The sequence below is a fragment of the Fukomys damarensis genome, unplaced genomic scaffold (assembly GCF_012274545.1).
Source record: "Fukomys damarensis isolate Sample0158 unplaced genomic scaffold, DMR_v1.0_HiC HiC_scaffold_34, whole genome shotgun sequence".
NCBI lineage: Eukaryota > Metazoa > Chordata > Mammalia > Rodentia > Bathyergidae > Fukomys > Fukomys damarensis.
In genome coordinates this window covers 12515664-12542335 of record NW_022900946.1, presented here as the reverse complement: position 1 = coordinate 12542335, position 26672 = coordinate 12515664, and the positions used below count along the sequence as shown (strand labels likewise).

At 45.2% G+C, this 26672-nt stretch overlaps 1 protein-coding gene across 1 annotated transcript in view; it reads left to right on the top strand.

The window, feature by feature from the left end:
* Positions 1–26672, top strand: part of Snx29 (sorting nexin 29) — a 457962-nt gene that overhangs the window by 282587 nt on the left and 148703 nt on the right. The window contains exon 16 of the mRNA XM_033758742.1: positions 13524–13640. Within this exon, the coding sequence (XP_033614633.1) occupies positions 13524–13640 (117 nt within the window). The remainder of the gene's footprint in view (positions 1–13523; positions 13641–26672) is intronic.

The window sequence follows — 26672 nt, the reverse complement described above, 5'->3', positions numbered from 1 at the left end:
TAAGAACAAACATCTCTAAGATTCTCATCGGCTCCCCTGACTATGAGTATTTTGGGTACTCACAGGCCAGCAGGAGGACATGTTCCCGAGTCTTCCATTCTGTACCCTTTTATGTGGAATGTTTCCCTGACCTCTGTTGAAGGAGTCCGTATCCTCTTTCATCTTTGTCTATATCTTTATTTACTTCTTGGTCACATTATGAGAACTTCCCCTACGGTCTCTGCAGGCCTATCTTTTCTTAGCTGTAAAATGGCATTGTGCCTTGAAAAGGCCTGAGTAGCTTTGAAGGACTCAGAACAGTGTCCAGCACATGAAACACACCTGATATGTGATTAGTATTAATATTCAACTCCAAGGAGAGATTTGCCTTGTATCTGGGGCCCTCACAGACTGTGGAATTCATTAGAAAGTACTTGCTGGGTCTTGGGAAAGATAGACCTGGTTTCAAATTCTGGCTTCACTGTTGATTAGTTATATGACCTGAAACAAATTATTTGATTTGTCTGAATCCAGGTTATTCCTCACTAAAAAGGGGAATCATGATGCATCCCTCTTTCCAGTAACTGTTGTGAAACAGCCTTTGACAAATAGCTTTGACCTCTGTCTCATTTTTTTTTTTTTTTTTTTTTTTTTTTTTTTTTTTTTGGTACTGGGGACCAAACTTGGGTCCTTGTGTTTGTGAGGCGGGTGCCGGAACCACTGACTGAGCTAAACCCCGAGCCTAACCTCTATCTCATTTTTTATGCTTTCGTGTCCATTGTCCGAGAACAAGGAAGATACAGAGCTGTCAAGTTGAAGCTTGTATTAGTAATACTGACGTACTGTATTGATACTGTAATAAATGATTCCCAGTCTCGATGCTGTAACACAGGCACTCTGTGTCCAGCATAGGTTGTTCCAGGGCAGGAGTGAGAGTGTCTGGCTTACAGAGTGACTCAGGAGTCTGGGCTGACAGAGGCTCCCTTCTTGTAGATACGCCATCTGGTGAATAAGATTTTCTCACTCACTGGGACAGGAACGGGACAGCAGCAAGGTTGCACACCAGGTGTTTTGTGCTGTGACTCAGAAGCAACATATGTCACTTCTGCCTGGATCCTGTTGACCTGAACAATCAAAAGCCTGTGCCCAGTTGTGCAAAGTCAGGGGAGCCGACAGAGCACTTGGCGAGCACCAGTCCATGTCGTTCCCATTCTAGAGTGAATGCCTCTCTCGGCTGCCAAGTCGCTTCCATCTCAATGCTTTGTGCCAGGAAGAGAGGAGATTTTACCCAGTCCCCGGCTCGATAGATGCCTCTGACAGTGTGACCTCTCTTTTCCCTCTGGGAGGTGGGGACCCAGAAGCCTCCTGTGAAGGAAGAAGGGTCACAGATGTTAGCACGTGCTGATGAAGTGGGTGTGATCTCCGTCACATCCACAGCTTCCCAGTTTGCAGTGTTTGACCTTCACGTGGCTGGTAAAACAGTGAGGCTTCAGAATTCACAGTGGGCTCAGCAGCAAGCATGGCCCCAGATTCCAGCTCAGCCTGTCTCCCTTTAAATTCCATGAGGTTGTCAGGTTTGAAAACTGTCTCATGTTTTCTTTCCATTGTGTGATGGTCACGGGGCTTATATGAATTTGAGGGATGCACACATTTTCATACGTCAAGCAAAGCTACAAGAATCACAATTGTGGTGTTGCTTGTTGAGTCCTGGTTGTGTAGTAACTCATTTAGCCCTGATAACAGCTGAGATGTCGATGCTCCCTAGGATGCCATTTATCATAGTGAAGCTGAGGCCCAACAAGGTGGAATGCCTCTCTGAAGGTCACCCAGCAAGCAAGTCACAGGCAGATCCGAGCACATCCAGCTCTAGGTTCATTCTCCCGACCCCGCCTTGTTTATTATACCTGAGCACAGTGACCCCTTGAGCCCTGTGCACAGCTGTTTGTGAGTGCCAGTTACTACTGTCACAAGTGATGGTCAGCAGGACCAAGACAGGCACTACCTGAAGGGGGCTCTTCTTGGCTGTATGTGAATGCTGTTTGGTATGACAAAGGACACACAAGGGGGAAAAACATTTTTGATGTTCATAAAATTTAATGTTTTTCATTTACTGTCTTTCTTTTGAAACTTGGACGTAATTTATGGAGCCATTGTTGAAATATTCAGGAGGTCCCTATGTATTCCTTCCAAAGGAATATGATTAAAAATGCATGCCGGTCTCCCCTGATTTCTGGAGGACATCCGAGTATGACGAAGAGCCACATAATTTCAGAATTTACATCTTTATGTGTAAGTCTGTGCTTTGTGGCACCCTACAAAATAAATGTGAAAGCAGCACTTCAGGGTGAAATATTTTCTGGTGAAATCTCTGAATTGGGGAGCTGATGTTTGATGCATAGTATTATATAACTTGCTTGGTCTGGCAACCAGTTCCCCAGAATACTAATGAGCTGCCCATGGTGAGCCCCTGCTCTGTGCCAGTTCTTACCCAGTTTAAAATTCCACTTGGCAGCATGAATGCCTGTTTTATAACTGAGAAGATGGGAGCAGGTGGGAAATGGGCTGGGATGTGGCCTAGGGCTCAACCTGTTCTCCTGCCCCCAGCTGGCTGCCCTCAGTCTTTGCCCCCTCTCCTGATCCCTGGCCAGGTAGGCGTCTCTCCTTTGTGCTCCCAAGGATCTCAGGATTCCTGCTGGGCTGCTGACAGGGCCCGGGCCTGTCACACTGACATCAAGCACTGTGGTTGGCACACAGTTGCCAGGTGAACGGATGGCTGAATATGCCTGGGAGTGAGTGGTCCCAGAGCTGCGAAGAGGAGAGATAGGCAGTGGACCTCACCTGGGGACGAAGTTGATGAGAGCAGACTCCATGGGGAGGGTGGTTATGAGAAGGGCTCTGGGTGTCACCCGGTGGCCTCTGGGACTAAGTCTGCAAAGCAGTTTCCACATTGTTCTGATAGTCAACTAGCTAGAGCGTAGACTCCCTGAGGGCAGGATCTGATCTTTTTTGTTGGCTGCTATAATCATAGTGCTCAAACAGGGCCTGGCAGATGGTAGGTGCTTGTTGCATATTTGTTGAGTGAATGAATTTGAGGATTTTTGGTTATTGGAGCCAAGCATCTTTTTTAAATGCTTTACTCTTAAGTTTCTTTTTTCTTTTCTTTTTCCCCTCCCCCTCCCTCTTCTCTTTCTTTCTCTCCACTTTCTTTTCTTTCTTTTTTCTTGCCTCAATATTTTTGGTTATTGGAGCCAAGCATCTTTTTTAAATGCTTTGCTCTTAAATTTCTTTTTTCTTTTCTTTTTCCCCTCCCCCTCCCCCTCCCTCTTCTCTTTCTTTCTCTCCACTTTCTTTTCTTTCTTTTTTCTTGCCTCACTATGTAGTTCAGGCCTAGAACTCCCTATGTTGCCCAGACTGGCCTTGAACTTACAGCATTCCTCCTGTCTCAGCCTCTCAATTGCTAGGATTACAGGTGTGCACCACCACACTTGGTTTCAGTTTCTTTATTAGTGTATGTTTACAATATATGATACATACAGTAATATCTTGGTTCACAAACACTTCTGTTTGCAGACAGGTTCACAAACAAAAGCGTTTGGGAAAATGTTGCTTCCATTTGCAAACTCCACATTGGGTGACAAATGGCCATCTGTCCCACACAAAGTCAAATGCAGCCATCACCCCCAAAATCTTAAAACAAATGAAGTTGGTAAACCGAGGAACCACTGTGATTCCATTCATCCTGGGGAACTGGTACACATATCTACACATCACATCTTAATCATTTTTACTTCCTCTTTCCCTCCCACCCTCCTGGGTTTGAAGAAGGAACTGTGCCTCAGAGGGCTGTAGAGTTGCTGTGTGGATGAGCTGACTCTGGGCAGTGCTTGGCACAGGCAGCAGAGGCTGTACACTCCGGGTCATTTGCTCTTCTTTTTAGTGGCTCAAAGGATTGAACCCAGGACCTTTACACTGACCTACAACCCCAGCCCTTTCTTTCTTTAATTGTTTTGTGATGGGGATTCACTCAAGTCACCAAGTGCCCAAGCTAGGTTCAAATTTGTGATCCTCCCAGCCCAGCCTCCAAGAGTGCTGAATTACAGGCTTGTGACACCATCCCCATCTGTATTTGTTCATAGTGCTGGTGGCCTCCCCTTCCCCTCTTCCTCCTCCTTGGCTGCTGGCCATGCAGCCTGGAAAAGGCTTTCTGTGCTGTGAAGATGAGTTCAACACCAAACTGCCCCCAGATGGAGTCCTTTGGAAATCAGTAGCTCTCCTCTGTGAGCAAGCCTGCAACTACTTTTGAGAGGTGAAGCCAACAAAGCCTGTAGAAATCATTTTTTGACCCATTTTCACAGGCCCTGCTGAATGCAGCGTTTTGTACATGGGATGGGTTATAATTACAGCATTGTGCACTGCCAGGTGAACAGCACCAGGTGCTGTGTAAACAGGAGGGAGCCTTTGCCCCTTCCTCCTCCTCAGATTCACCCAGCTTTGGTCCCGCACAGTCCTCTGACGTGTTGGGTCATTAGCGGCAGTCTCAAGAAAGACTTGAGTTGGGTGAGAGCCTGTGCTCTGCGTCAGGGCTGTGGGGTATCCACGAGACCATGCTGGCTGTGGGCTTCACACCCTGTTACCTGGGAATTTTGTGTAACAAGCAGTGCGTGGTCTGGGAGTCAGCAGCACACCCAATAAGACAGGAGCAACAAGAGCACCTAGCACAATAGCTTTTGTGTGTAGCCGTGCGGGTTGCACCCTCACCAATCCCAAGCCCTGTAAACTATGGCCGGAGAGAATACTTTATCTTCTTTGCAAAAAGGAGTCTTTTTGTTGAGTCTGACGTGCTTGATGTATAACAACTGCTCCAGAAGCCACAGCTGTTGCTGTGCTACTAAAGAGTCATGATGGAGATGGGTGAACGCATGGCAGAAGTAAACAGATTTGCCTGATGTTCTGAAGGGTGGTAGGATCGTAGGAGGAGGGAGGGGCGCAGACATGGCCTCCTCTGGTCAGTGACTGCCCTTCTCTTGGGATCTTCCCTTCCCTTCCTTGCCTGTCCCCTGCTCCCTTCACTTCTTTTCCAGCCTAAGAAATTGGTGAAAAGCCAGTGAAAGACTTTATTTTTTTATTTTTTTAACTTTGGACCGTGGAGAAGTTTGAGTGCGGTGCATCTCCGTGTGCCTGGAATGCAGTCCCACTCAGCTCTAGTACCCACCAGCAGGGGCTGGCTCTCCCCGGGACAGTATTCTGAAGCTAATCACGGGCATCCAGTCGTTAGATCTGTCCACAGCCCTGAAGGGCTTCAGAAGCCATCTGAGCATAGATGGGGGGCAGGGGGCTGTGGGGCTGTCCAGGCTGTGGAGAAGGCACTTCCGAATGCTGGACTGGCCCAGGAGAGGTCCTGCAGAGCAAGGGCAGTGCGTGCTTCTCCTGTTTAATGGGATGACAACAGCCAGCACTTAAGGACCACTGTGCACATGCCAAGGCCCTGCTGATGCGCTGACTTATTTAAACCTCACAGGAGTCTTGTGAGTTCTGCATTGTTCTTAACCTTATTTCATCTTCGAGAGACCAAAACCCAAAGAGGAGAAAGTGAGTTGCCCAAGGTCACAAGTCCAAGGTGGGGCAGGTGGGTTTCTGTCCCCAGCACCCAGCCCTGCTCTAGAGTTGGCAGCTAACCATGGTGCCACTGGCTATCTGGTGATGCTCTGCAGGCCGGGTCACCTGCTTCAGACCTGCACAGCTGCTCAGATGCCTCTTGCTTTCTTCTGCTGTGGTGAGTACGTCACTTAGCAGAGAACTGGAGCTCATGGTTTTGCTTGCTTTTTTTCTCCTGCCCTTCCTCCTTTTTTCAGACCACCACCAAGGAGGCAGCTAACCATGGTGCCACTGGCTATCTGGTGATGCTCTGCAGGCCGGGTCACCTGCTTCAGACCTGCACAGCTGCTCAGATGCCTCTTGCTTTCTTCTGCTGTGGTGAGTACGTCACTTAGCAGAGAACTGGAGCTCATGGTTTTGCTTGCTTTTTTTCTCCTGCCCTTCCTCCTTTTTTCAGACCACCACCAAGGACGTGTTGGGCACTGTGTGAATGTCATCATTTCTGCTTTTGCTCTTTCAGGGCTGTTTATGGGTAGCAGGGTAAGGTAGGCTCCTCTGGGACTGGCAGTGGGTTCTCTGCATGACCTTTCTGCACAGCTTGTGTGTTCTCTGAAAGACCACGTGTCCAGGGGAATAAGGGCTCACATCGGGACTCAGCGGCTCCACGGGGCAGTCACAAGTACCTGTGACCCGTGTCTCAGTGGCCTCTCTTACCAGTGGAGCTGTTGTTGGTGCTGGGGTCCTCCACTGAAGGGCAGTCCCAGCAGTTGTTTCCAAGTGTCACCTCTGTCAGGCTCAGCCTTTCTTCCTGGTGGTCTTGCTCCTGAGGAGACTCCAGGAGTCGTTTAGATGCAGAGTTATTACCATGGTCATTACCAAGCCTCTACTCTGTGACTTCAGACGGAGCCCACACAGCACTATCCTGGTGGCATGTGGAGATGGCTGTGGCTTTTCTCTGTGCCTGTGAGAAGGATCTGTTCTGGGAGCCGGAGCTCCTGCCTCCTCTGGCTGAGCCTGAACAACTTCCTGGGCTCCGCCGGTATTCTGCAGATTCAAAGCAAAGGGCAGACAGGGAGGAAGAAAGAAATTGAAGACACAGGAGAGGGTAGACTATGTGCTCTAGAGTCAGGCTGACCCCTTTCCTTTGGAGATTACACAAGTGGGGCCAGTAGCAGCGCTTACCTCATAGAGGCTTATATTGTAGCATTCAGTGCAGTTTTGCCTGGAGAGTTCAGGGATGCTCCTGGTGCAGAGCTAAAGATCTGGGGTCCCGCTTTCTCTACCCCGGTGTTACCTTATGTGGGCAGAGAATCTCAGTTACAAAATTCTTCTTCCCCTTTTCTGGCTCTGTGAGGAGTCTAAGGACCCCGGGGAGAAGCAGAGAGCCCTGGATTTCAAAGCAGGAACCTGGTCTTGCAGCCATGGCACAGTTAGGACACGGGCACTTGCCTCCCTGAGCCTGTGTCCAGCTCACCCAGCTGGACATATTATTTCTCTTTCTGGGTTACCCATGTGTCACCTGAAGGCCATGCGATGGAATGAGCTTGGGCTTTGGAGTCAGACTTCACTGGCACTCACCAGTGCGTCCACCTGGGCTACTGCTCACTCGGCTCCACACCCTCCTCCTCTGGTAAATGGGTGGTGTGTGGCAGCTCTGACGGAGGCTGCCTGGTGCTGGGCCGGGGAGACCGCCGGCAACTCTGAGCCTTGGTGCCTTCCCATGCCTCCGCCCCTGAGCTAGGTCTTGGCGCTCTTCCTGTCAGCTACCGCCCCTCATTTTCATAGTTTTCAAGACCAAAGCGATATGCTACCAGAAAATGAGGTGTGCCTATCTAAAAGAATGATGGACATGGATAACATTGCTTCTATTATTTTTCTTTTCAACTCTCATATTTATTCAGCGATGACTGTGTTTTGGCTTTTTTCATCGTTACTATTTATCATCGTTTTTCATTTTATTAATGCAAGACGTTGCATATGTTTTATAATTACCGCCCCTCATTTTCATAGTTTTCAAGACCAAAGCGATATGCTGCCAGAAAACGAGGTGTGCCTATCTAAAAGAATGATGGACATGGATAACATTGCTTCTTATTATTTTTCTTTTCAACTCTCATATTTATTCAGTGATGACTGTGTTTTGGCTTTTTTCATCGTTACTATTTATCATCGTTTTTCATTTTATTAATGCAAGACGTTGCATATGTTTTATAGTTAAGTGCTTCTCAGACTACTTGTAAAATTTTCCTATTCAGGGTAGACCAATACTTATGTAAAATAAAAATAAAAATCTTGAAACATTAAGAAATTCCTAGGTGCCACAGCAGTATGAAATTGCTTTAAATATTTCTAAATGCTTTCTCTGAAGGTCTCTTCTCGTGTGTCTCGCACGGGCGGTGAATCTCACGGTGGCAGCAGTTCCCAGGCCACACTTTGTACTACACTGGTACAGGTTCACCCAGCCTTCCGCTGCAGAGTGCGATAGTACCACCCGAGACTGTTATCACCATCTGTTGCCGGTGGCAGGGTTTGTGCAGTTTTTCTCTGGCATTTGTCCACGTTCGTATCAGTTGACCAAAAGAGCTTGTGAGCTGACACGTGGAGGAACCAGTGGCATCGTGTCTTCTGAATGGTGCCCTGGAAACTGTGTTTTCTATGTCAGGGAACAGCCTGACTGCAAGCTGTTTCTAAGAAAAGCTCTACCTTTAGCTTCTCCAGGCACAGGGCCCTTTAACCTACTTGTTTTTCCCTTTTCCTGTCCATTTTAAATTGGAACTTACAGGGCTAAGGCCCAGAAAGAGCCCTTCAAAGTGGCTCTTGATCAGCTAGAGCAGGCACTGCTGCTTCCCTTTCCTCTGAAGGACAGATTTATCTTCCTTAGCCATAAAAGGGGCGGTCTTCTACATAAGTAAGATCCCTTAGGCAAAGAGCACAGATAGTAGAGCCATCAAGGCTTGAGTTCACCTCCCTTTTCCGTCCTTTCCTGCCTGGACCCTTAGGCTCACCTCAGGGAAAGTGTGTCCACCCTGTAGGGGAGGGGACCTGGGAGGCACTCACAGGTGAGTTAAGGCGGTGTGGACACTGGCACACGTGATGCAGTCTTCACAGAAAGAGGTTCTGGGCCCCTCCCACAGCCTCACAAACAAGGCCAGAAGATGGTTTGTGAGTTTGATCACATACATAGATTCCGATGTTTTTAAGTGAACATTCTTGGAGAGCTTGGAGATGTAACCAGAAGAACCTCAATTGCTACTGAAATTTGAGGTGGAAGAGTCTTGTTCTTAACCAAGATGCATCTAATTTGTTAGATGAAGGAGGGTAAACCATGATTTACTTGAATGTGATGAGGGAGAACATTCTGGTATGAAAGGAAATGCCAAAGGCTTTTTTAAAAATTTATAATCCTTTCATGATTTTGGCAGGTAATTATGATAATTCCCGGGATTTTCACAGATTTAAAAGCTTTTCACAGCCACATTATTTTTGGAGATCATCTTCCGTGATACTCCAGCTGGAAGGAATTGCTTAGTCTCCTGAAGCTCTAACGGCATCATCTTCCAAAAACAAGTTTGAATGTTACCTTCTTAAAGATAATTTTCTCTATCTTTCAGACCAGGGCTACCAAATGGCTGCCATTTTGTATGCTAGGATTTGGGTTGATTGGTTATGTCTGTCTGGGTTGTCTGGTTGGACAGTGATCGATTAATGCTTTTTGCCAAGGGGGCAGTGAGCAGCAGAAAGTAGGGAATCCTGAGATATTTAACTAGTCCCCTTTGGATGAGCATTTAGGTTAGTTTATAGCTATTGGTAGCTGAACTTGTACTTTGAGCACATGTGTAAGCAAGAGAGACAAGATATTTGCCTAGGAATGACTTGCCGAGAAGTTAAAAAGTAACAGTTGCAGCCATACAGCCTTGTCACTTAAATTTCTTAAATCTTTCTGCTTTATTCTTTCTACCCAAAGGATAACTCTTCAGCCTTTGTAGCTTATTCACTGATAAGTTGTGAACCTTCCTAGCACAGTTCAGGAGACATAGCTACTAGCCAGATGCTGTCCTTGGCCCTTTCAGAGAGTCAAGGTTCTCTATTCTTGTTCCTGTGCAGAGTCCATGTTGTGATAGCTTGGAGCTTCATCTACCCTGGTCACTGGATCTCCACCTGATGTTTGTTTTTGTCATTGTCATCAGTGTTTTCAAATGATACCTTTTCCCTAACTGCTTTCAGTGGAATTTTCATGGAATACAACTGAGAGTAGAAAGAAATGTGAATCTCAGATTCCCCGAGCACTAATGGTGCCAGAACACAGCAGGTGCCTGTTTGGGATTTAGGGCATGGATCTGTCCCCGGAGGCTGCCTGGCATGTCCCAGGGCCCATTAGGTAGGTGACTCCAGTGTGCTGTCTCATTGAGAGGCCTTCCCTGACCTCCTGCCTTCCTTCCAAGTGGCTCTGTCATGATTTGTCTGACCAAGAGCCATAGGATATGAACTATGTGGCTATCCTGTCTGCCCTACCTCCTGGTTCACCTGCTTGACTGTTGATTAGCAACTCTAACATACTCTTGCCAAGGACAGCAGTGCATCTTCCCACGGTTTTTCCAGCTCCGTGTGGCACAGTGGAGGCCATTTGACTTCTAGAGACATGCTGCTGTGATGCCTCCTCGATATTTCTTTATACCTTCACCCGTCACAGAAAACTGGCCCAGCCCCTGGGCATTTGCTCTGCCTCAGACATGCTGCCACGACTGAACTGCAGAATCTCGTTTCATCTGCACGGTGGCCCACTTTATAGATGATTGGTCTCTGGGCCATGGAGTTACCTGTCCTGCATCAGAGCATACTGTTGGCAGCTGTTCAGACCCAGGCTTGCCTTGGACCAAAGCCCCCTCTCATCTGCCTCCTGCCTCTGCTGGCCTCTGGTGTCAGCTCTTGGCACCTGAATTTTCCTTGGACGGATATACCTTTCTCCTCTCTGTCTCTGTCTCTGGAGGGCAGCCTCCAGGAGCTCACCCTGTTTGTGGAAGAGAGGGTACCTGAAGGGGCTGAGTGGTGGTGTTGAGGCACTGAGAGTGACAGGTGGAGTCATAGAGATGAGTTGGATCTTACTGTTAGGGTAGTGGTAGCAATGAAGGCATTGAACAGCAGGTGACAAGATGAGATGTGACTTTGGGAAGATCACTGTGCCTGCTTGAAGGAGAATGGATCAGAAAGCAGCAATTCTGTCCTGCTCGCTGCAGTCCTCTCTATCTATGGTAAATAAGGTGGGCAGATGAGACCTGAAAGTGCCTTCACAGACTAAGAAAAATTCCAAGAGACAATGATGTCTTGGCCTATTTTTATTTTTGTGCTAGTGGGCATTACTTTTGATCTCACATTCCTCTTCTGAGGCTCTCCTTAATTCTTGAACTTGTTTCTGGCTCTGTTGGAGTTTGGAAATAGTTACTTGAGCAGTAAGCTGCTATGACTTCCAGACAGTAAGTGCTGTTTATCCCAGTGACTGTAGGTAGCCATGTGCAGTATAAAAACTCAGAGCTTCGGGGGTTAACTCAGAAACAGTGGACATCGGAGTTTAATGATAAAATTACTTCATCAAATTTTGTCTCCTCAGTTCCATCAAAAATTTTTTTTCTATTGCTTGGCAAAGAAAGCTTTGTCTGATGTGGTCAAGTCACTCTTCTGGCTGTAAGGAGAACCAGGTTTTGACAACTCATGGTAAACACCACTTGAAGCTGGGAGCTTTAGATGTTCCACGCGCTGATGAAAATTGTTTTGGTGCTTTAGCTGCCTCTGCAAAACAAAACAAAAATAAAAACACAAAAACATAAAAGCTTGCTTTTTTTTTTGGAAATGGCATTGGCATGTATTTAAAGCTCACATTTTGTGGAAGCACATTGGCAGGTATTTATTGGTGATACTGGCAGCTACTGTGTGGTAAATGGCTTCACTGCCCTAAGGAAGCTCACGGAGTATTTGATTTCTATGTAGAGGATTCACAGAGACATTACTAGTGATATTTTATTTGTATGTTAAAGGCAAGAATAAGATCAGTTTAAGTATTTCATGTACAAAAGGAATAAGGCAACTAGGTAATACTAATTTTTGGTCTGCACAAAGAAAAAAGTGGGTAAAAGGCTCAGAGACTTCTTTGTTAATTGCATACTCCTTGCAGTATCTTTTGTGCCATTTTCACTTAGTATTTTATACTGGTTTGGCAGAGGTGGGCACCTTGGAAACAGAGGGTTGCCATTTGAGGAGAATTCACAGAGCAAGTTAATGAACGTGTCCAGGATGAAAATTAAGAACCTGATAAATTTCACATTACTCGTACAATGGCTCCTTCTCATTTTAGGTAAAGAATTTCAACTCTTTAGTGTTTAATTCTTTAAAGAACTTCATTCTTTCTCTTACTGATACACGAAAGAGTGCTCATTGCTAGGAAACGTGCCTAGGGAAAATCAGAATGGGGAAAAACACACCCCTTAAATATTAATATCTTCTGATCTTCCTTCTAAGCTTTTTTTTTCATACAGGAGATTGAACCCAGAAGCCTTCACACTGAGCTATATCCCCAACCCTGTGTGTGTATGTGTCTGTGTGTGTGTGTGTGTGTATTTTTTAAAGAGTGTAGGTGGAACTTCCTGCTTTTATGCCACTATGCCTGGCTGTTTCTAAGCTTTTTACCCTTTTTGTAACTAAACAACCAAAAAGAAGGGCTCTCCTTTGTTTCTCCTGTGGAAAAACACAGGTTAGTAATCTTTTGTTTTATAGTGTTTTTCCCTTATTCTGCCAGTATCTTTCATGCCATGTAAAGTGCCTGTTACAAATGACCTGGTATTGGTGCACTGCTTAGGTAGTGAGGTCTGAGGTCTGAGGTACGGGAGCGCTGATCTGTTGGGCAGGTCAGGGGGCCAGGCCAGCTCAGGGTCTGTTGGCCTCACATTGTGCAGGCTCCTCTTAAGGCACTTCTTGTCTTCCTGCAGGGTTCAGAGACAACAGGGCAGTGTAACATCTCATGTTTCTCTTAATATGTGTAAATAAATTGTAGTTGAGAAGTCTCTATATTGATTATAATCTACTAGGTTGCCATCTCCATTTTTATGTATTTAGGGTCAGCCAGAAATACTGAGTAGTTCAGTTTGGGAAGATCCTGTGGTTCCCCATGGCCTGAGAGGCTGCATCTGGGCCTGATGCAGTGGCAGGTTCATAGCATGCAGCCAGGCCCCACCTCTGCGCGTGTTGATGGATGGTGTGACCTTGAGCAAGCTACTGTTTCTCGTTCTGTTAAAGTGGGAATAACAGTACACACCTCTCAGAGCGCCTGTGATACATCTATGAAGAGCGCACAGGAAGATCTGGCCCAGACTGGAGTCAGCAGTGACAGAGGAGTAGCTGTGAGGCTGCTGTTGCGTCTGTCACTGTTGTTGACGCCACACTAGAGATGTCTTTGGTTCTGTTTCCTTGGTTTCCAGAACCAGAGACCTGATGAACAGAATGGTTACAGTTCCTTTCTCTGTGCCATTAGTGGGAACTTTCTTGACACACACAACTCAGATTAGAACAAAAGTATTTGCTAAAAGAGTATTAAGAACCAGAGCCCAAGGTACAAAAATGATGATATAGTTATATTTTGACTATAACTTTTTTTTTTTTTTTTTTTTGGTACCGGGGATCGAACTTGGGCCCTTGCCCTTGTGACACAGGCAGCAGAACCACTGAGCCAAATCCCCTGGCCCATTGACTGTATCTGTTGGACTGGCTACTCCCAAGTGCTAAAACCAAGCAAATTAAGACATGTTCAACATATGGCTGGGTTTACGCAGCTCATAGTTAAGCAGCCCCAACAAGCTGCCGATGCCTTGCTGAAATGTGGCAGGAAGGAGGGTCTGGAGGAGCGACGTGGCATGGGAAGGGTGTGCCTCATAGTCTCACAGTTTGGCGCTGGTCTCTTCCAGGTGGCCGAGATGCACGGGGAGCTCATTGAGTTCAATGAACGCCTGCACCGGGCCTTGGTGGCCAAGGAGGCTCTCGTATCCCAGATGCGTCAGGAGCTCATCGACCTCCGGGGGCCGGTGAGTGCTGCAGCCTGCAGGCGGTGTTTGTTAATCTGACCTCTGCTGCCCTCAATCACTGTTTGGTTCTTTCATTATCAGTAGTGTAAAGCACAGAAACTGAAAGAAGGCACATCCATGCTTGCACCACCCTACATTAACTTCTACCACATTTTCTTTGGGGAGGCATCAGGGGTTAGAATAACTAAAATACTACAAGTTATACTGTAGCCTCATTTCCCACTCCTCATCCTAGTTCTGAACTTGGCCATTGTAAACAAGTACACAGTTATCACTGAGTATTTTGCCATTATAAATAAGGATACTGTTAGCATTCTAACACTTGTGCTTGTACACACACAATACCTTTCTCTTCATTTTAAAATGTATTTATTATGCAAAATGTTGAATGCTCAAAGTTAGGTGAGATTAAGTATAATGCACTCCGGTGTCGATTGTCAGGTTTAACTATTACCAATCATGGCTGGTCTAGTTTCAAATTACCTATCCCTGCTTCCTCCTCTGTATTATGCAGATAAAACATTGTGTATTAAGTCTATAGACATCTTATGTATGTCTAAAAATAAGAAAGCATAAAAATTATATTCTTATCATTCAGTATTACCGTGTATCTCCAAATATCAATCAGTGTTCAAGTTTCTAATTATCTCATCATTTTTTATATTTTTTAAAAAAATTCAAGGTGCACATGAGATTCATACACTGCATTTGGTTGATATGTCTCTTTTTCTCTCACATCTTTGAAAGTTATAGTGAAATATAAGTAACATAAAACATAGCATCCTAGCCATTTTTTAACTGTACAGCTAGGAGAATAAGAATGTCCATTTACTGTGAATCCACTACCACCACTCTCCATCGCCAGAATTTTTTATTTTCCCCAGCTGAAACCCTGTCTCAAATACCAGCTTCTCTTTTCTCCATCTCGAGGCCTTAGCACCTGCCATTTTACTTTCTGACTTTGTGGGTCCAACTACTGTCCTTTCTTTTGTTTATTTTTGTCTTATGTAGTCCTGCCCCCACCCCCCATTAAACAAGTGTTTCTCTGAGGTCAGTGGCTACATGTGAACTTGCCTGGTTTTAGTACATCGAAGCAGTTTAGTTTGGCCAAAGTGTAAAGTGCCTGTCCAAGTTCCTGCCAACACTTTTATATTTCACCAAGACATTTTGTGAGATGGTTTCAAATTACATTTCCCCAGTTACAAGTGAGGTTGACCATCTTTTCTCTTGCTGTTGTCCAGTTTATTTTCCACTTTTGTGGCTTGTTCTCATAGCTTTTGCCATTTTTCTTTTGGGTTGTATTTGTTTTGCTTACTGATTTCTAGCAGTTCTTTTTATTTCTGTTTTAGATAGGTGTATTGTAAATATTCTGTCTCAGTCTGTAGTTTGATTACTTACTTTTAATCACAGTGGACAAATTCAAACCTGTAAAATCAAAGAGAATTATACCATGTACCATGTACCTGTATATAATCACTCACCTTCTGCAGTCATCTGTTCTTTCATACTCTGCTCAGTCCCTTCCCAACCATTATTATTTGGGAAGGGAGAGCACACTCTTCCAGGTCATGTCTCCGTGACTCAACTCTTCTGATGAGTGCCCTCTGCCAACAGCACCCTCAATTCAGTGTCCCCACGATCCAGTCACCTTTCTGAATCCCCACCTTGGACTACAGGAGTGTTTTGGGGTCATTCTTGATCTAAACCATTACACATAGAAAAATAGGTAAAAATGCCATTGTAGCGTCTCAGAAATTAACAGTAATTTCTTAGAATCATCAAATATTCATGCAGTGTTCAGTAGTCTTCAGTTATTTCAACATTTTTTCAACTTACTTGCATTAATCAGAATCCTAATAAAGTGATATAGTTTTTAAATCTCCTTTCATCAGCAAACCCTCCTCTGTTTGTCATTTTTATTGTTATTAGGAAAGTTAGCCCGTTGAACCGTAGGTTTTCCCAGTTAAGATTTTGCACATCGAAACCCGGTAATGATCTTTACCATGCTCCTCTTGCCCTTGCTGCGGAGGTTTGTTCGTTTCAGGTTTGATTTTGGGCCAGGACGGCTTCACACATGGCAGTGTGTGCTTCCTCAGGAGGCTCATAAGCACGTGCTGGCAAAGTACCGTGGGAGCCACAGTTGGCCCCCGCCTCTGCTGCTGGATGGCCAGCTTGTGACAGTGACCTCCTGTGGTTAGAGCCCTGCAGCACAGTCCCTGGTGGGGGTCCCTGCTCTCACTCCTGACCTTTTACAGGCTTTATACCTATCTCTGGATTTCTTTGTTTAGAACGTTATGGGATTCCCTAGGGTGGAAGCACGTTTAGGATGTGCCTGTCCTTTATTTACTATGACCCCTTTGAGGGAGGGTATATTATTGCTATTGGCACAGGTTCATTGAGCTTCTGCGAAGGCCTCATCTTTCATTGAGTGTGCATTGGAGCCAGATTCAAAACTGCTTGAATTAAAGCCATCTTTCTCCATGCTGCACTAGCACCAGGGGATTTCAAAGAGCAGGGCGAGATCCCTGCGTTACCCTTTGCCCTTCTGAGCAAGGTGCCACAGGTCCTCCATGGTGGCTGTCCACCACATCTCACCTTGAAGACATGGCCAGTGGTATCTACCCGGACACCTCCTCTCCCTACATCTGTGCCCTGGAGCCGGAAGCACAGCAAGCTGTGGGTCTGAGAAGCTTGCACTAACCCATTTCCCTTGTGAGTAGGGAGGGTCGGGGATAGGTGGGGCTCTAAGTGTTCCAGCCTGCTCCAGGGCAGGCCTGCAAGAGGGGATCTAGAGCAAGAAGAAACCCACAGTGACCCTGTTTCCTAGTATCAGGTCAGTTAGAGCCTGTAGGTGTCCTTCTGTGTCTTTAATGCGGACAGAATGACAGGTCACTACTGTCACTATGGATACATTTTCAGAGAGCAACTTCAGTGTCATTTTGAATAATAAGAATCACCTGGCTAGTACAAATTATTAAATGCTGACTCTTATAGCTCATATGTATGAGCTATTACCTGCCAGAAATTTGACTGAATTCCTTCAAGCATTAGAGCTTTATTTAATTCTCAGTCACCATAACAGTCATTACTATTGTGATCCCCATTTTGCAGAAGAAGAAATGAAATCACTCACCCAGTTTTCTGCGGTGAGAAATGACAGATCTGGGTCTGCCATGTATGTATGTGTGTATTTAGGTACTGAGGCTTGGATGCAGGGTCTCATCTTGCTAGCCAAGTGCTCTACCATTGAGCTATAACCATAGCAAGCTTTTATCGTTTTAGGAGTTGAAAAGTATCAGATTTTTTGGGCTCTTGACAAACTTTGTTTCACCCTTGCCTAAAGAGTCTGGTACTTTACAAAGGTATTCAGTGAGTAGTCATTGAAAAGTATCCTCCTCCCCATTGCCCTTGATTTTCTTACCCAGAAGCAAAAAGTGTTACCAGTCTTGGCTTTCTCTTTTCAGAGGTGAGCGATGCCTGAGTGAGCTGCTCACCCACACTGGCGTGTTTAATAACTAGTAGCCTGCTAACTTCATTGTTCTGTATATTACTTTTTCCCAAGAACTATAGGCCGTAGGGATTTCTTGTCTTACTTTACGTGTAGCTCCGTTCTTCTTAAGAGCTGTGTCAGGTCCCCTGAACTGGCATTACCGTAATCTACCTAGCAGGGCCCTACTGGAGGGAGGGATATAGCATTGTTTCCCTGTGGTTGCTTTTTATAGCATGTTAGAGTAACATCTTTATGAAGGCCTGCTCTTCAGAGGGAAGCTCATCTGGCTTTTGCTCCAGGTCATTTCGGAGAAGCCTGGGGCCTTTGGGCAGACTTCTGCCTCTTACCATCTGCCCTGCCTGTTCCAGGACTTGCCTTTCCAGTGCCAGCATCCTGCAGGAGGCCAGTCACTGGGAAGTTCCAGCAGCATGTCAGGCACACAAAGTTAGCTTCTTTGTTAAATACGGCACCTGCATTGCAGAGGGTTTGGCCCGTGCTTGGATTCTCACTGTGCTCCTTCACAGGGTTTGGCCTCCTACTGCTCGATTTGCTTGTAGTGCTGCTCTGGGTCAGGGAAACAGCCCTCTCTCCCCAGTTTTATTTGTCACATTCTCAGGAAGCCTTGATACCCTGGCCAGATCAGGGTTTCCATATTGAGTATATTTATGTGTGTCTCTCCTTCCTATCTTCCCTTAACAGTATTTCCACATGAACATATCACTGACTTGTGTTTTATCACCCCTCCCTCCATGAGTTCCATGCTTTGTTCTGTTTCCTTTGCATTCCTGGGCATCACACAATAGATGGTTGGCTGTCAAGTGAGTAAGTAAATGTCACTGGCGGTAGGTGGTGGAGTCCAGTTTTTTCCTGACCCCAGTGACGTATAAGCTCATCTTCTCTAGCCTCACTGGGCTTGCTTCTGCTTAGCCTGAATGCCCTCCATGGCTGAGACAGCTGTTGGAGTAGAAGCAGCTCTAATTGCCATCTCTTCCTCTCCTGTGGGCAAGTTATGATGGCCAAAAGACAGGAGGGAGTAAAATGGTCATTAAGGGCCTGAAGGCTCCTGGGAAGAGCTGGCCATTTGCACTGTTGCCCCCAGGGGACACCTTTGACCTTGTCATTACTGCCTCCGGCCTGCCCTGGTCATCTCCCCAGTGTCCATCAGGGCAGGAGAAAGGAAGCCAGTATAGCTCTGTGAGAATTCTGGAATCTTCTCTTCCTCTGCATGCCCCTGTTGGAATCTCAGCCTCATCTCCCTTCCTTTCCACTGGCTTGGATCTCAGAGGATCCTACTTCTGACTTCCTTCCAGAACACTGGAACATTCTAGAGCCTCAGGGTCAGGACTGTGTTCTTTGTTTGAGAACTTCAGCTTCCTTTTCTACCAAGTGGAGATAAACATGGCACCAACCTATGGGTAGGTTTTGTGAGACATTCAGAGCTCTCAGTGCCCATCTGGTTTCATCTGTGATCCCCTGTGCCTGGCATTGGCCTAGCATATATTAGATGCTCAGTAAATGTTTGGTTTGTGATAACTTCACTTTCAAAGAGTAGAAGATGGCTGCATAGACAAAATGCTAATTAAAAATAAGACAGGAGCAGGAACAGAGTTCTTTCAGTGGTATCTTTTTATAATACTCTTTTAAGCTAAGTTACTTATTTTAAAGAGGAGTTTGAAACTAAAGGTATACTATTTTTCCTTTCCTTTTCTTTGCTTTTTTTTTTTGAACATAGGTATTTTTAGGACTTTCATTATTTCCCCCCCTGTGGTATAAGATGTGAATGAATGCTGGAGGGTTTTTGTTTTTTTTTTTAACTTTTTAGTGGGATTTTATTACATTCTGAGAGAATAGCTCCTAGTTTGAATAATAAGGGGAGACAGGGAAATAGTCTTGTGAGACTGCAAGTTGTAGAGGTCAGTTAAAATCACAGCACAGTTAAGCCAAAGGCCAACCAGCTCATTAAATGCAGGTATGTTTACACTGGAGCAGTGACTGGCCTCGCTTTGGGTAGTAGAGCCTGGGTTCCTCCTCCTGTCTGCCCCTCTGGTGGGTGTCTGCTTCTCTGCTGTAAGTTCTGTTTCTGATCGCCTCCCTTAAGCAGAAAGCATGGTGTGTGACTTGAGGTCTGTGGGGTCACTGCCCTTTCGGCCTCAGCCCTGCTGGTTTGGCTTCCTGCTGCTCTCTTCCTGTGCCCTCCCTGTCCTGTGTGATGAGGGCATCACCCTTTAGCAGCCCTTTGCTGCTGTGTGTGCTGTGCATTTTTATCCTTTTATCCTCTGAACAAGCCTGCACAGTATAACTGGCAGTAGATCCATAGAACTGTAATTCAGCAGAACAGACTGAGGTGCAGAAAGGGCTCATGGTATTCTCAAGGCCCAAGAGTTTGTGGTAGCACTGAAGGAACCCACAACTGTCTTGTTCTATTCCCACTTCCTATTTCAAACAAAACAGCATCTGTCTTGTCCTGTGCACTATACTCAGGGGGCTTTGAGAACCGGATACCTGTATATGAGACTCTCAAGTAGTCCTACTGTACGTCTGCAAGATGCATCTCCCCTCCTTCTCTCCTCATTTTGTGTGTCAGAGGGTTTTTTGTTTGTCTTTTAAATCATATTGATGACTTCTTGTTGTCAAAAAGGTTCTTTGGAAACTTGGAATCTGGAGAAGGCAGAGTTTTCTGGAAACAGAACAGTGATTCAGAGGGGTGTCATCCATGCATGCCTGTGGGGTCTGATGGAATAAGCTTGCAAATGTATTAAGGAGCCTGCGCTAGTCATCTTTACTGGAGGAGTTCTCCGTAGGGTCACATACCAGGTCTCTGTCCTCTTGATATAGCCGCATTTCCATAAATTATTTCCTCAAGGAACATCTTTTTTAAGGAGATGCGTGTGGAAAAGCTGGAGCAGAGTTACATGTCGTGTTAGTTACTCATGCCACCTGGGGCCAGCCCTCTTCCTGGTGACAGCAGGCAGCGGGGAGAGTCCACAAAAGGAGCCAGTGAAGTTGATCCTACTGTACCCCACCTCTCTGGGATCCCACATGAAATACCAAAGCCTTAAATGATGAAGAGGACACATGGTTTTTCAGGGCACTTTCCGCCATAGTATCTGTCGTTCTGTATTATCACACTGTGTTGACTTTGCTGTTTTCCCTGTGGAGTGAGAACTTCCCCGAGGCAGGCATCCTGTCTTTGTGCCCTCTTCTTAGAGCCTGGACCCTGAGCTATATGAATATGACCACGCACCTGCAGTATCTGCGGTAACACTTGTTCACACAGGTGCCCTCCTGTCCTGCTGGGTGACAGCTTTCTGTCCACCCTCACTGAGAGCCGGTGTCCATGAGGCATCTTCCCTCTACTCTTGAAATGACCAACCTGGTGGGGAAAACGATGAGTAATTTCAAATTCAAGGGTGAGAGAGAGAAAAATCACTGCAAGTTTTGTAATAGGGTTCATTAAAAATGTTTCCTGGGACTGTCTCTGTATCTTTAAAACCTTCAGAGGGAGTGATCTCATTTGAGAGCTGATGCTATTTAGGTACAGAAGCTTAATAAGAAATATACTTTTCAGCTGTGTGGCACTTGCCGAATATCTAATGACCAAGTACCAAATTGTCTGCAGTCCCACAGCAGCTCTAAACATCACATTCCAAATTATAAGAGGCATTTTAATTTGGCACTTGGATATCCGTGTTTTAATCGTTTACTGCCTTGAAGGAGATTATTTTGAAAAGTACCACTTAAGAGAGGCTACTAAAAATATATCTCACATGGAGGCTTACTCAGAAATATTAGTTTTTGACACAAAATCATCTGGAAATATGCTTGCTAAACCCAGTTTAAATTTCTCAGTGCTGGGGGCTAAAAGCCCCTCTTTGGACCCAACCACCTTTTTCTGTCCATTGGCAAATAGACCAAGCGATCACATGATCTTTGGTATGAATGCAAATAACTGCTTCCTGGACTTGGGGGATTATTGGATCTCAGGCCTTTCTTTGCCCATTACCCAGTGTTAAACTCTTGGCCTTGAGTTTTACTTGTCATCACAGGTGGTAGGTTTCCAGGATCTCTGAAGGGCAGGGTTGGAGGATTTGGGTGGTTTAGAGGCTGCTATCTGAATCTTATGGGTGTGGAACACTGATAATGGGATGCCATTAAGATCAGGATTTTGTACCTATTGCAAGTTTCACTTCAAAGCCACCCCACCTTGATGCAAATAAGGAAGCACTGGTAAAGTACAAAATAATGAAGATGACTTCAGCTACCAGTGGAGGAAAGGATTTTCTGCTTTTGCTCGGACTGATGCTTCCTGTCACTCACTAGTGTATCATGTGGCTGTTGTATATAGAGCAGAGGCAGACTGTGGAGATGTAGCAGACATGGAGGATGCTACCTTTGTCCTTGAGGAGGTCAAAATTCAGAGTCTGTTTTGTGATATGCATCTCTCAGGTTTGACTGCATCATGGTTTGTCATAGACATGGAGGCGAGAACAGAAAACTCTGATCTTTTTCCTACTACTGACTGAAGAGGTGAACTGGGTTTATAAAGCCACTTGTTACCGGCATTTTACCCTACCTACCTTCTGCAGTGCAGGTTTGTTCTTGCTTGGTTTGAGTTTGCTGCTTATTACCCACCCAGCAGGAGGAAGGACAGGCAGCAGTGGCCAGGATGCCCTTTGGACTCGTGGGCCTGCGTTTCCTTTTATTTACCACCCAAATCCTACCAAAATCCTGAGCTCACAATACGCACCCACTGTTGGTTCAAGCAAGGGCAGCTTGGATTTATTTAATAAATTTGCTCCGATTTTATTGTCTTCCATGGAAACCTCTCAGAATCTGTCCTCTCTGCCAAGGTAGCAATTCCAAGATGCTGGGTTGCTTTGCTCCTCACTGTCCTGACTAGTGTGTGCTAGGGGCATGTAGATTTCTCAGTATGACATCATTAGCGTGGAAAAGAGGGCCGGCCCTGTGACTGGAGGTACCATGTGGGACTCCAGTGGTGCCTGGTCTGGGCCAAACCCTCCCTTTCAGGACTTTGGCTCCACCCTTCAATTGTGTCATCTTCAAAACATGGACCCTCCTTTCCTCTCCCATTCCATTGGAACTATGTCTTGTGAGTCTTCCTGTCTGAGACATACCCGTCCAAATCCTAATTTAATTTTTTCCGGTTTCTGCTGAATTAACACTTGCAGTATTTTCAAGGATACATAATCTGTGATATTGCTTGTGCAAAACCTCTAACCTCTTATATTTACTTATTCTTTATTAAACTTCTCTCTCCATGTTAATAGGTTCTCTTCTGATTAGTCATACCTTCCCAGCCAGTTGCATGTGAATTTCTACAACTTTTGGAAATGAATTCTATTAAAAAAAACAATCTTTCTTGAAAAAATAGAGACCCACCTACCTTGACTTGTTTCTCTACTGAACCTTCATTGATTTAGGCTTGTTGGGCTGGAAAGTGAGCAGTTTGATCAGCATCAAGAGTCTCTGGCAGCTAGTTCCAGGAGACATGCTTATCTCCCTGCAGTGAATGCATATAGTCTCTGTGTAAAAGTCAGTTTTGTTTTGTGAGCTTCATAGACTGTACTTCCTTGGACAGTTGGTCTGTGAGATCCAAGCAAATTGTGCGTAGATACATTGCTGTTTCTTCTGGGAGATGAGTAGGTCATGTGATCAGATGGGAACAGATGCATCTTGGTAGACCCCCTGACCTGAGAAGTGGGTGCCATCTTTGGTATTGCCCACCCTCTAGAGTTCATGAGTAGCAGCCTCCTTGCTCACAAGGCCTACAGAACTGCCGTTCCGGTTTCTAAGGAAGATGACTTTGTTGATCGAAGTTTGAATAGTTTTTCCCAGATACTCAAAATAAGAGGGCTGTGTCCACACCAAAACAAGTGGCCATGAAGGCCTACAGAACTGCCGTTCTGGTTTCTAAGGAAGATGACTTTGTTGATCGAAGTTTGAATAGTTTTTCCCAGATACTCAAAATAAGAGGGCTGTGTCCACACCAAAATAAGTGGCCATGGTTAGAGATATAACAGATGTTACCAACTAGGCATTTGAGATCTGGCCTGGCCAAGAGTTCTGATAAAGTTGAAAAAACCTCATCACCCATACCAGCAGATGTTTATTTCTTTCCTTGGAAAAGTGGCCTCCTTCCTCTCCTCCTTGTTTCTTGCTATTTTAAATATCTGTAACATATATAAGTATTGGGGACACCAATTTTAAAAGGTATAAAACTGTTGAAAGATGTGAAATAATTCTCAAGTATGGAAAGTTATATTATGGTCATAGTATAATAAAGACATTCATACTTTACAATTTTTTTCTATAAATATGATGAACTTTAAATTGAAATGTGAAAGAAAATTGGGGGGATTTCAATGTATTTATATAGAAATACATTATGATATTTTGAAATGTTAAACTAGCTTTGTTTTAAAAAATTACCTGACCGATCTTGAAGCAGAACCTTGACCTTCTCCTCCTCCTCCTCACAATTTTTTCTTTACTGAATCCTGCCCCTCAGGATATGCTCTTGCTGTTCCTTCTTTTTGCTTTTCTACCTTTTATCTTTTAAAAGACATGCTGTAATATTTTTATTTTTTGGGTACTGTGGATCGAACTCCAGTCTTTGCACTTGCGAGGCACGTGGCAGCACCACTGAGCTAATCCCCCGGCCCTGCTTTAATATTTTTAAATAACACATACAAAAATATTCTTTTAATATTCAATTTTTTCCAGCATACATTACTGAGAATTTCACTAGTACACAACTTATATACAATATAAAACACAAGAGATCCTCCTCCCAGAGAGCCTACTACTACTACGAAAGACTTGGTATGCATCCTTCTAGGTTCATGCATGTATGGACACACATGCCTGTAAAATACACATCTTTTTATAAACATAAGTGGGATAACTGGTCACCTTGTTTTGAGGCTTTCCCTTCTGCATTCCTGAACATGTGTTGGCTTCACCTTCCCTCCCACTCTTCGGATCTTTCCCATCCTGCAAGGTCTAACTCATACTTGAGAAAGCCTTTAGTGCTCTGGCTGTGCTTGGAGAAAGCTATTTTCAACCTGCTTTCTTTATAATATTGTCCTTTACTAACCTCATGGGTTTATCTTTCGGCTCTTCCATGAGATAATGAGATTCTTAAAGGGAAAAGTGGTATTTGCACTCCTACCTCCAATAACAGGTAATTTTTATTGAGTACCTGTTGTGTGCCATGTCCTATGCCAAGTGCTGTTAAGTGTAGTAGCAAGCCTGTTAGGTGGGTGTTCTTGCCCTCATTTGGGAGAGGAGAGAACTAAGGCACTGGCAAGACAGGTAATAGCTCCAAGTCCTCATGACTAGTAAGTGATGGAGCTTAGAAGTCCCTGACTTCCTCAGTCTCCATGTCCTTGTCTTTCCATGGGACTAGTAATGTCCACCAAAGAGAGTTGTGTGAGGTTTAAATGAAATCAGATGATGCTTCCAGCTCATCCCAAGTAAGGGTAAAATACCACTTCATCATAGTCCTGAGTGAAATAGTATTCTTTGTCCTACTTTGTTTTTCTTTGTAGCATTTAACATCATTTGACAAAAAAGTGTTTATTTCCTGTTTCCGAATTTGTCCATTTTGTGCTTGGCTGAGTTTCCAGTACTGCTATAAGATATTAAGTATTTTATTGAATGAGTGAATATTCATTCCCATTCTCATTGTAGCATCTCCACTAAGGATGTCCAGAAAATACTTGGTGAATTTGACTAAAACCTAGTATTCTTGCAAGCTCCACAAAACAATAAAGGATTGTGAATTTCCTTGTATCAAAATAGTCACATTGCTGTTTTTATTTTTTACTTGCTGTCAGTTATAAGAAGTCAGCATAATGTCACCCACCCCTGATTTTTCTGGTATCTTAATTTAAGTGTTTTCCCATCTGTGTTTGAAGTTATCCATCAGTCACAGAACTTGTGCCTCAGTGGTAGCTGTCACAGCAAACCAGAGCTCAGTCAGAGAAACTGTGGTGAAAGAGCAATGTAGGAACCAGCTACAGCTCAAACTTGACTAATGGGTGATGAGGATGAAAGTAAAGACACAGAATCAGGTTAAAATACGGAGGCCAGGGGGCTCGTGTCTCCCTTCAGCAGAGAACCCCTAGTGACTGGCGCACCTTGGCTTTAGTCACTCAGACACAGGTACAGGCAATTAGAGTTACACAGGAGTCACCTGTCTCCTATCCTCCCAGGTACTTGTCCGGGTAAACGACATCATTTGAGCTGTTTTTACTTTTCCCTGTGGCGTGTCAGCAAGCTTTCATGTCGTCTTTCTTAGCGCTCACCGCGGAAGCAACTTGGGCCTCAGTCTTCCTGTCTGGTCTCCCAGAATCTAGCGATGGCTAGTGGAGATTGTCTGTCCCTCCTGAGGCTGTCCCCCAGGAGCAGGTGGGTAAGGTTGCCATTGAGATCCCCAGGTCAGCTGGCTTGATGGAGAAACTTAGGAACAGGGGCCAGAGCTGTGGAGAACCATAGATCCGCCCCTCCGCCATTTTATGATATAGCCTATGAAGCCATTTTGTATTAGGTTTAGTTTTCCTGTAGATCACATGATATGTTCCCGTGGGTGTTTGATGTATCCTTATAAGATAATAATCTGTTCTCTGTATGCTGATTGGTTGCATTATGGTATATATGTTGCCACCCCTTCCGGGCGCGGAGAGAGAGCGGGGTAGAGATCCGGAGATGAGGAACTAAAGTAAACTTGTGTATCAAGTGTGTGCCTCTTTGCTCGCGCGTCGCCTGTTCAGGCCTCTGTAGTCGCAGACTGAGTTGCCCAAGGCAATCCGGCTCGCGACAGGTGGCGCCCGAACAGGGACCTGGACTCGGCGATAGCTCGTGCGTCGCCAGTTCAGGCCTCTGTAGTCGCAGACCGAGTTGCCCAAGGCAATCCGGCTCGCGACAGGTGGCGCCCAAACAGGACCTGGACTCGGCGATTTTCGTGGGCAAAGTGAAACGGACCCAGGTCGCCTCGGGTTAAGAGGGACGGCAATCCGTCGGAGCAGCGGCTGCGCCTGATCCACGCGGTGGTAAGTAAAGGCAGCCAGGAAGGTTGATTACTCTCGCTTGCTCGTGTTTATACAAAACAGAAAGAATGGGACAAGGTCCGTCTACGGACTCTATTACCCACGCCATCCAGAAAATTTTACAGACGCAAGGAGTTAAGGCAAGCAAGATTCAAATTGCATCCTTCGTACGCACGATGGATGTTATCTGTCCCTGGTTAAGGGACGAAGAAACCATAGATGATGAAGTTTGGCAAAGAGTAGGTAAACAGATAACCAAAGCATTAGCTGAAACTCCAGACAGATATCCAGAAAATGTTTTTTCATTTTGGGCCATGATATCGGCAGCTCTAGGTCATGGACCCCCCAAGGAAATCCAACAAGCGCTTAATGAAGTTGAGGAACATCTCTCTGAGGAAAAGGAAAGACGTAGTACATGCTCGCAGGCATCTGAAGGGAAAAAGAGCAATATAGAGAGAGACAACATGGCGG